The sequence below is a fragment of the Artibeus jamaicensis genome, unplaced genomic scaffold (genome assembly GCF_021234435.1).
Source record: "Artibeus jamaicensis isolate MK-2021 breed Jamaican fruit bat unplaced genomic scaffold, CSHL_Jam_final scaffold_369, whole genome shotgun sequence".
Classification (NCBI taxonomy): Eukaryota; Metazoa; Chordata; class Mammalia; order Chiroptera; family Phyllostomidae; genus Artibeus; species Artibeus jamaicensis.
In genome coordinates this window covers 36,788,504-36,798,549 of record NW_026522042.1, presented here as the reverse complement: position 1 = coordinate 36,798,549, position 10,046 = coordinate 36,788,504, and the positions used below count along the sequence as shown (strand labels likewise).

Here is a 10,046-nt window from a genome sequence, read left to right as displayed (position 1 = left end):
AACACGTGTCTCAAGTTCTTCAGATTCTGTATTTCCCATACTATTCTTACCCTCCATTTTCTACCTACCATCTATGCTACTTATTTTCTGTACCTTCTCCCCCCTTCTCCTTCTCTCACTCCCCTGTTGCTAACCCTCCATGTGATCTCCATTTCTATGGTTCTGCTCCTGATCTAGCTGTCCTCTTAGTTTGCTTTTGTTTTAGGTGTGGTTCTTAATAACTGTGAGTTTGCTGTCCTTTCACTGTTCATCTTTTTTATCTTGTTTTTCTTAGATAAGTCCTTTTAACATTTCATATAAGGGCTTAGTGATGATGAACTCCTTGAACTTGACCTTAGCTGAGAAGCACTTTATCTTCCCTTCCATTCTAAAGGAAAGATTTGCTGGATAGAGCAATCTTGGTTGTAGGTCTTTGGTTTTCATGACTTGGAATACCTCTTTCAAGCCCCTTCTTGCCTGTAAGGTCTCTTTTGAGAAATCAGCTGACAATCTGATGGGAACTCCTTTGTAGGTGAATGTCCCCTTAGCTCTTGCTGCTTCTAGGATTCTCTCCTCCATTTTAATCTTGGCTAATGTAATGATGATGTGCCTTGGTGTGTTCCTTCTTGGGTCCAACTTCTTTGGTACTCTCTGAGCTTCCTGGATTTCCTGGAAGTGTATTTCCTTTGCCAGAATGGGGAAGTTCTCTTTTATTATTTGTTCAAATAAGGTTTCCACTCGTGACTGTTCCTCTTCCCCTTCTGGTACCCCTATAATTTGGATGTTGGAACGTTTAAAGATGTCCTGGAGTTTCCTAAGCCTCTCCTCATTTTTCTGAATTCTTGTTTCTTCATATTTTTCTGGTTGGTCATTTTTTCCTTCCTCTGGTCTGCTCCCTTGATTTGAGTCCCGGTTTCCTTTCCATTACTATTGGTTTCCTGTGCATTTCCACTCATTTTAATTATTTAGCCTTCATATGTTCCCGTAATTTGTGACTAAAATCAACCAGTTCTGTGAGCATCCTGATCACCAGTGCTTTGAATTGTGCATCTGAAAGTTTGGCTATTTCTTTATCGCTTAGATTTATTGGCTCTGGGGCTCTGAGTTGTTCTTGAGCCATGTTTTGATCTGTTCTTGCCTGTTATGTAAGAGGAGCAGAACCTTAGATGTTCACCATGGCGGGGCCACCCAGGTCGCTGGTTTGTGACGCTGTATGTGGGGGCGGGGTCAGAGAGGGAGCAATGGCGGCCCTCTCCGCTTGCCTGGTCCACCTCACCGCTTGCCCCTGCCTGTTTATCTGAGCGCAAATGTGTGAGCCTGCCGCCCTGTGCCTGGGCCTGCGAGGTCTGTCTCAATGCACATCTCTTCACTGGTTTATCTGCGCACAAATGCGCGACCTCAGACAGCCAGCTGCACCGCACCTTCCCGTAGCTACCCCGCACCAGGGATCCATGCCCTGGCCTGCTTGCAAGCCGCCTGGGTCAGGGGATCGTTTTTGCCCAACTGGCTCTGCTGCTGGCTTCGCCCCTCTCGCCAGTTTAGCTGAGCAGTTTGTTGTTTTCGGCCTCCGTATTGTTCGATTTTCTGTGATTTGGTTATGTTTATTGTTGTTAAAACTTTCTTGTTTTTAGATTTGGTTGTGCGAGGAAGCAAAGTGTTTCCACCTACGCCTCCATCTTGGCAGAAGTCCCCAGATTCATTGATCTTTTGTGTCCTTTTTTTAAAGACTGAATTTTGTTTACTTCTGTTTTGGTCTTTATTATTTCCTTTCTTCTACTCACTTTGATTTTGTTTGTTTGTTTTCAAATTCTTTTAAGTGTGAAGTTAGATTGTTTATATGAGCTTTTTCTTATTTTTTTGAGATAGGCCTGTATGAATTTTGCTCTTAGGATTGCTCTCCCTGTGTCCTACAGATTTGGGATTGTTGTGTCCTCATTTTCATTTGTCTCTATGTATCTTTTGATTTCTCCCTTGATCTCACTGTTGACCCATTCATTGTTTCATGACATGTTATTCAGCTTCAATGTCTCTGCATGTTTTCCAGAGTTCTTGTGATTGATCTCTAGTTTCATAGCATCGTGGTCAGAAGAGATGCTTGATATGATTTCAGTCTTTAATTTATTGAGACTTGTTTTGTGTCCTAACATGTGTATCCTAGAATATGTTCCATGTGCACTTGAAAAGTATGTACATTCTGTTGCTTTGGGATGAAATGCTCTGAAGATATCATATAATCCATTTGATCTAGTGTGTTGTTTAAGGCTCCTGTCTCCTTGTTGATTTTCTTTCTGGAAGAGCTATCCATTGAAGTCTATGGGGTCTTAAAATGCCTGACTATGACTGTAGTTCTGTTGATCTCTCCATTTACATCCATCAAGATTGGGTGTGTAAATATTTACTAAATTATATCCTCTTATTGGATTGTTCCTTTATCATTACGTAGTATCCTTCTTTGTCTCTTACAAACCAAATAGCCGTGGTTTCAAAGTCTATTTTTTCAGATGTAAGTATTGCTACCGCATCTTTTTTTCCTTTTCCTTTTTCATGAAATATCTTTTTCCATCTCTTTTAGTCTGTGTGTATATTTCAATCTGAGGTGGGTCTCTTAGAGGCAGCATATATATGGGTCTTGTTTTCTTATCCATTCAGCTATCCTGTGTCTTTTGATTGGAGCAGTTAAGACATTTACATTTAAGGTAATTATTAATAGATACATATTTAGTGCCATTTTATTATGATTATTTTTCTCTTTTTTTGTTTGTTTTTTGTTGTAGTACTGGTTTGATGCTCACAAACTCCTTTAGCTTTTTCTTGTCTTGGAAGCTCTTTATTTCTCCTTCAATTTTAAATCATAGCTTTGCTGGGTAAAGTAGCCTTGATTGTAGCTTCTTGCTTTTTATCACAGCACTTCCATCTGGCCTGAAATGTTTCTCTTGAGAAATCAGATGACAGTATAATTGGTGCTCCCCTGTATGTAACTACCAGCTTTTCTCTTGCAGCTTTTAGGATTCTCTCCTTGTCTTAAGGCCTTCCCATTGTAATTATGATGTGTCTGTATAGGCTTCTATGGGTCAATCTTGTTTGGGACTCTCTAAGCTTTCTGGACTTGTATGTCTTTCTCTTTCACCAGATTGGGAAAGTTTTCAGTCATTATTTCTTAATATAGATTCTTGATCCCTTGCTCACTCTCTTCTCATTCTGGTATTCTCATGATGTGGATGTTTTTATGCTTCATTTTGTCTCAAGGTTTTCTTAAGCTCTCTTTATTTTTTAAAATTCTTTTTTTTGGCCACTCTGCTCGGGTGTTTTTCTACCTTGTATTCTAAATCACTGATTCAATCCTCTGCTTCATCTAACCTACTGTTTATTACTTTGAGTGTTTATTATTTATTTCAGCTATTGCATTCTTTATTTTTGACTGGTCATTTTTTATGGTTTCTATGTCTTTTATGGTGTTGTATATCCTTATAATCATTACTCTAAACCCTCTAGTTGATAAATTGCTTGCCTCCATTTCATCTAGTTCTTCTGGAGAATTCTCTTGTTTTTTTATTTGAGGCCTGTGTGTTTTTTTAAGATTATTTACTTATTTATTTTTAGATAGAGGGGAAGTGAGAGAGAGAGGGGCAGAGAAACATCAATGTGTGGTTTGCCTCCCACATGTCCCCCATTGGGGACCTGGCCTTCAACCCAGGCATGTACACCCTGACTGGGAATTCAACTGGTGACCCTTTGGTTCACAGGCCAGCGGTCAATACACTGAGCCACACCAGCCAGGGCATAGGGGCCTGTGTTTTTTTATATTCCCATTTTGACTGCCTCTGTATGTTTGTTTCTATGTATATGGTAGATCTGCAAGACTCTGGTGCAGCCCTAAGACAAACCCTGCCTATGACTGGCCCTGGGCAACCTGTTTGGAGCTATCAACTATCCATAGTATGTGGTTCCCTCTGCTGGGCCTGGATGTGTACAGAAAGGACCAGATGCACACTATGGCTGGCTTTTATCAGCACTGGGCCTGGGAGAGGGTCAGCTAAAGTCTCAAAGCTCCCAGTGATCTGCTTCTGTATATAGGCTTTTTGTTGGGTTTATCGGTGAGTGTCTTCCAGCTGTATTCCTCAGTGCCGGGGCTCAAATACTGCAGAGTGGGGCAGAGTAATTCCTGTGGATGGGGGTATTGCTTCCCTTCAGGCTGATGATATTTAGAGAGGAGTATTCTGTCTGAGAAAGATGGCTTCTACAGTATAGGGAATGACTCAGTATAGGGATCCTTGTGGCTGTTCCTTTAGTTCTCTCCCCAGAGCCACCAGCCCCAGTGTCTCCCTATGTGTCTCGAGTCCTCTCTACCCTCCCTCTGCTGGAACCCAGGGTAAGTAGCTAAAATGGAATTTTGTGTGTTGGCTCTTTAAGAGGCTCTCTGCATCTCCAGCCATCACTCCCTGGTACACAGATACCCCACTGCTTTTCATAGCCATATGTTATTTGGGTTCCTTTCCTGGTTCTGGTGCTACAGGCTGGGGAGCTCAGTTTGTGGTTTAGACCCCACATTTCTCAGGGGGAACTCCCCGGCCACCGAAATACCCTGGAACTTCAGTGCCACTGTGGGAACCCAAATGGCCCTCTTGCACCTCCTCAGTACTCCCTATCAGTTTTGTTGCCATGAAGGGGTTTCTTCTGTTTGTGCTTGGTTATAAGGCTTCCTTCCAGCCCGTGTACAGTTGGTTATTCAGGATGATTTCTCTACAACTGAGTTGTAATTCCAGATTGGTCCTGGGAGGAGATCTACTTACTCCTCTGCCATCTTGGATCTCTCAATTTTATGTTCTTGATTAGTCCTTAGAAACTTATAGAGCGCCTCTCTAGAAATAGGAGTCTTATATTTTTTCTTTTATATTTGATTATGTAGGGGAGCTCACTATCTTTATTAGCTCTACCAAGATATATCTTGGGGATTTTTAAATAGTAAGGATCCAAAATCCTGAACATTCAAGTTTAAAAAAAGTTAGTTCATAACCTCACCTTTCTTATGCATCCTGAAAAGGAATTCTTAAGTTTAATGGAATAGAGAACTATGGTATAGTCACATAATCACAAAGTAAGTTTTTACTTTATTTGATAAAACAGTCACATACGTAGAAATAAAACAAATTTTTACCACAGTACATTATTGATTGTGGTTCTTGCTGTCTTGTGGCAGCCAGGATCCTGGTTGAAAAGTTTTACCAGTGCTGGTGGGAGCCACTGAGGGTTCTTCCTTTCCAAAGTATGGAGCAGATGCATGCCCTTTAATCTGCATTTCAGCTGGTGGAGCCAAGAGTTCATTGCTTTCTTTACTAAGGAGTTTTTCTTTTTCATGAAGGTCTTTGCTTTTTATTTGAATTTCTTCTCTATATTTTTCATTCTTTAGTATTTCCTGTATGAATATATAAATGAAAGAAACTTAAATTTCTAGCTACAAGACAACAACCTACAGGTTTTAAGAAAAATAAGTAATAAAAATAAAGTACATATATACATAAAACTTGCTTTGCACTCAAATAATATATAGATGTATATAAGTTTGAGAAAGCTATCTTATACCAGTGTTACTGTATTTTGCTGTATATAATGTGCTCCCATGCATAATGTACATCCACATTTTTGTGCACATTATACACTATTATACCCATGGTATGTCATCATTATACCCATGTATAATACGCATTCTTATTTTTCCCTAAGAATTTTGAGCAAAAAAGGTATGTATTATACACAGCAAAATATAGTATTTTGGGGGGGGCTGTATATGTTTTATTGATTATGCCATTACAGTTGTCCCATTTCTCTCCCTTCATGCCCCTCCACCCTGCACACCCCTCCCCGCACACCCCCCTTTTAGTTCATGTCCATGTGTCACAAGTTCTTTAGATTCTATATTTCCCATACTATTCTTGCCCTCCCCTTGTTTATTTTCTACCTACCATCTATGCTACTTATTCTCTGTACCTTCTCCCCCCTTCTCCCACTCCCCTTTTGCTAACCCTCCCTGTGATCTCCATTTCTATGGTTCTGCTCCTGATCTAGCTGTCCTCTTAGTTTGCTTTTGGTTTAGGTGCGGTTCTTAATAACTATGAGTTTGCTGTCCTTTCACTGTTCATCTTTTTTATCTCCTTTTTCTTAGATAAGTCCTTTTAACATTTCATATAAGGGCTTAGTGATGATGAACTCCTTGAACTTGACCTTAGCTGAGAAGCACTTTATCTTCCCTTCCATTCTAAATGAAAGATTTGCTGGGTAGAGCAATCTTGGTTGTAGGTCTTTGGTTTTCATGACTTGGAATACCTCTTTCCAGCCCCTTCTTGCCTGTAAGGTCTCTTTTGAGAAATCAGCTGACAGTCTGATGGGAACTCCTTTGTAGGTGACTGTCCCCTTAGCTCTTGCTGCTTCTAGGATTCTCTCCTTCATTTTAATCTTGGCTAATGTAATGATGATGTGCCTTGGTGTGTTCCTTCTTGGGTCCAACTTCTTTGGTACTCTCTGAGCTTCCTGGATTTCCTGGAAGTGTATTTCCTTTGCCAGAATGGGGAAGTTCTCCTTTATTATTTGTTCAAATAAGGTTTCCACTCGTGGCTGTTCCTCTTCCCCTTCTGGTACCCCTATAATTCAGATGTTGGAACATTTAAACATGTCCTGGAGTTTCCTAAGCCTCTCGTCATTTTTCTGAATTCTTTTTTCTTCATTCTTTTCTGTTTGGTTGTTTTTTTCTTCCTTCTGGTCCACTCGATTGATTTTGGTCCCAGTTTCCTTCCCATCACTATTGGTTCCCTGTGCATTTTGCTTCATTTCACTTAGTGTAGCCTTCATTTTTTTCATGTAATTTGTGACTAAAATCAACCAGGTCTATGGGCATCCTGATCACCAGTGTTTTGAACTATGCATCTGATAGGTTGGCCATCTCTTGGTCACTTAGAAGTATTGGCTCTGGGGCTCTGAGCTGTTCTGCTTGAGCCATAATGTTTTGGTCTGTTCACACCTGTTATGTATGAGGGGCAAAAGCTTAGGTGTTCACCAGGGTGGAGCAACCCAAGTCACTGGGTTGTAACACAGTATGTGGGGGCGGGGTCAGAGAAGGGCAATGGCATTTGTTCTGTTCTCTCTCGGATTTTGGCCCCCTCTGCCACTTCACGCAAGCAAACTGAGCCCTTCTGGTGCCAGCTCCTGGGTGTATGGGGTTGTGCACCCTCCAGGACACTGTAGGTCTCTCCAACGAACTCTCCATGAGCCTGGGAGCCTCTCCTGGCACCTTGACCCTGAAAGTTTTTCCAATTGGTGCTTTTAGGCTCTATTTCCTGGTGCTGGGGCCCTGGTTTGCACGGTCTGTCTCACTGCTCGCTCCTTTGCCTGGTTTATTAGTCTGGATGAATGGTTCGTTGTTGTCCAACTTCGGTACAGTTCAATTTTCTCTGTTTTGGTTGTGTTCTGGTTTCTAAATCTTTGTTGTTCATAATCTTGGTTGTGCGAGGAGGTACAGTGTTTCCACCTACACCTCCATCTTGGCTGGAAGTTCCCAAAGTATAGTATTTGAATTCAACAGCTCTGTTCTTATATATACTGTAATAAAAAGACATGGAGGACCACAACATACAAATATTTGCTTCCCAATAAGTGAAACAAACTACTTATTATGAATTATTACACAAGGCGTAAAAGTGACTCCGTCAAAGATTTTCTAAGCCTAATAGCTATTTTTCGCCTCAGAACTAATCATCAGAGATTATATCTTTTACTAGAGATGAAGTAAAAATAAGATGGCCTCAGAAAGATGCTCCCACCAGTCTTTTCTCTGTGGGAGTTACAGCATGAAATCCAAAGACACCCTCTGTCCTGCCAGAACCAAGCCCCATCTACTTCTCGTTCACCTCTGGAGTGTTATGGCAGTGAAGAGGCAAAGTGGAATTGGAGTTCGGCATGCCTTACACAGCAGTTCAGAGAGGTACTTTGCAATTGGAAATGTTTCCTCAAATCAGTGCAAGCAATTTGTGCAATGCAGTCTGTCTCTCAGATTTGCTATTCTACCTGTAAGGCTCTATACCCCGAATTACAAGGAATCTCTTACTGTATTTCACTGACTACAAGTCCATCAAATTTAAGAAACACCATTGTTATATGTATCACTAAAAAAGGCAATTATACTCCTTCACAGCTAATTTCAGAGATGGTAAAATCTGAAAAGATGTGCATCCTAAAAACAGATGAAATAGAATAATTATATATTTTTGTTGATTACTTCCTCCTATCTTAATGATTACTTCTAAGTGGGTATAATTTTTAATGTTCTTTTTTGCTAAGATATTTTCTGATTTTATTTTAAATCCTCACCTGAGGACTTCCGCCAAGATGGAGGTATAGGTGGATGTGCCGTGCCTTCTCACACAACCAAGTTTAGGGACAACTAAATATTAGCATCAGAAAACACAACCAGAACACGGAAAATTGAACTTTTCGGAAGTCCGTTAACAACAAATTCTTCAGCCCGGCCGGTAAGGGGCGAAACCCGCGTCTGGTGAGGGGTTGCACAGGAGGGCTCGGTCGGACCCAGGCGCGGAATCCAGACGCGCGAATCCAGACGCACGGGTTCCAAACGCAGGATTGGACCTAGTGAGCGACCGAGCAACCCACCGGGTGAGTGACTGCAGAGGAGACAGTGGGAAGGCGGTGCTGCGTGTTGACTGCGGTTGCCTAATTGCGCGCGAGCGGACAGGCTAGGGAGTGGGCGGTTAGACCGGCCTCGGCAATAGAGGGCGCCGCCATTTCCCCTGCTCTGACCACGCCCCCACATACAGCGTCACAACCCAGCGACCTGGGAGTCCAAGGCGCCGCTTCTCACATTTAAAGGGCCAGAACAGACCAAAAATGTCGCAGGAAGACCTCAAAGCCCCAGAGATAAATCTAAATGACGAAGAAATAGCAAAACTCTCAGACGCACAGTTTAAAACACTGGTCATCAGGATCCTCACAGATCTGGTTGATTATAGCCACAAATTAGAGAAACATATGAAGGCTAAACTAATGGATATGAATGGAATTCCACAGGAAACCCATAGCAATGAAAAGGAAACTGGGACTCAAATCAATGGAGTGGACCAGAAGAAAGCAAATAATGGCCAAACAGAAAAGAGTCAAGGAGCAAGAATTCAAAGAAATGAGGAGAGTCTTAGGAACCTCCAGGACATCTTTAAATGCTCCAATATCCGAATTATAGGGGTACAAGAAGGGGGAAAGGCACAGCCACCAGTGGAAAACTTATTTGAACAAATAATAAAAGAAAATTTCCCCAATCTGGCAAAGGAAATAGACTTCCAAGAAATCCAAGAAGCTCAGAGAGTACCAAAAAAGTTGGACTCAAGAAGAAACACACCAAGGCACATCATCATTACATTAGCCAAAATTAAAATGAAGGAGAGAATCCTAGAAGCAGCAAGAGCTAAGGGGACAATCACCTACAAAGGAGTCCCCATCAGACTGTCAGCAGATTTCTCAAAAGAGACCTTACAGGCAAGAAGGGGCTGGAAAGAAATATTCCAAGTCATGAAATCTAAAGACCTACAACCAAGATTGCTCTATTCAGCAAAACTTTCATTTAGAATGGAAGGACAGATAAGGTGCTTCTCAGATAAGGTCAAATTCAAGGAGTTCATCATCACCAAGCCCTTATTATATGAAATGTTAAAGGGACTTATCTAAGAAAAAGAAGTTAAAGAAACATGAACAGTGAAAGAACAACAAGCTCACAGTTATTAACAACCACACCTAAAACGAAAGCAAACTAAAAGGACAGCTAGATCAGGAGTGGAAACATAGAAATGAAGATCTCAGGGAGGGTTAGCAACAGGGGAGTGGGAGGAGGAGATGGGGGGAGAAGGTACAGAAAATAAGTAGCATAGACAGTAGATAGAAAATAGATGGGGGGGGGCAAGAATAGCATGGGAAATATAGAACCTAAAGGACTTGAGACACATGGACATAAACTAAAGGGGGGTAATGGTGGGGATGGGGGGACAGGGTGGAGGGGAATGAAGGGGGGAATA

General features: G+C 41.5%; 1 protein-coding gene across 2 annotated transcripts in view; it reads right to left on the bottom strand.

Moving 5' to 3' along the window:
* Positions 1–5,056: 5,056 nt before the first annotated feature.
* Positions 5,057–10,046, bottom strand: part of NDUFAF2 (NADH:ubiquinone oxidoreductase complex assembly factor 2) — a 162,616-nt gene continuing 157,626 nt past the window's right edge. For both annotated transcript variants that reach the window (XM_037155844.2, XM_053657397.1), the window contains one exon: positions 5,057–5,392. In XM_037155844.2, the coding sequence (XP_037011739.2) occupies positions 5,144–5,392 (249 nt within the window). In that variant the 3' untranslated portion in view covers positions 5,057–5,143. The remainder of the gene's footprint in view (positions 5,393–10,046) is intronic.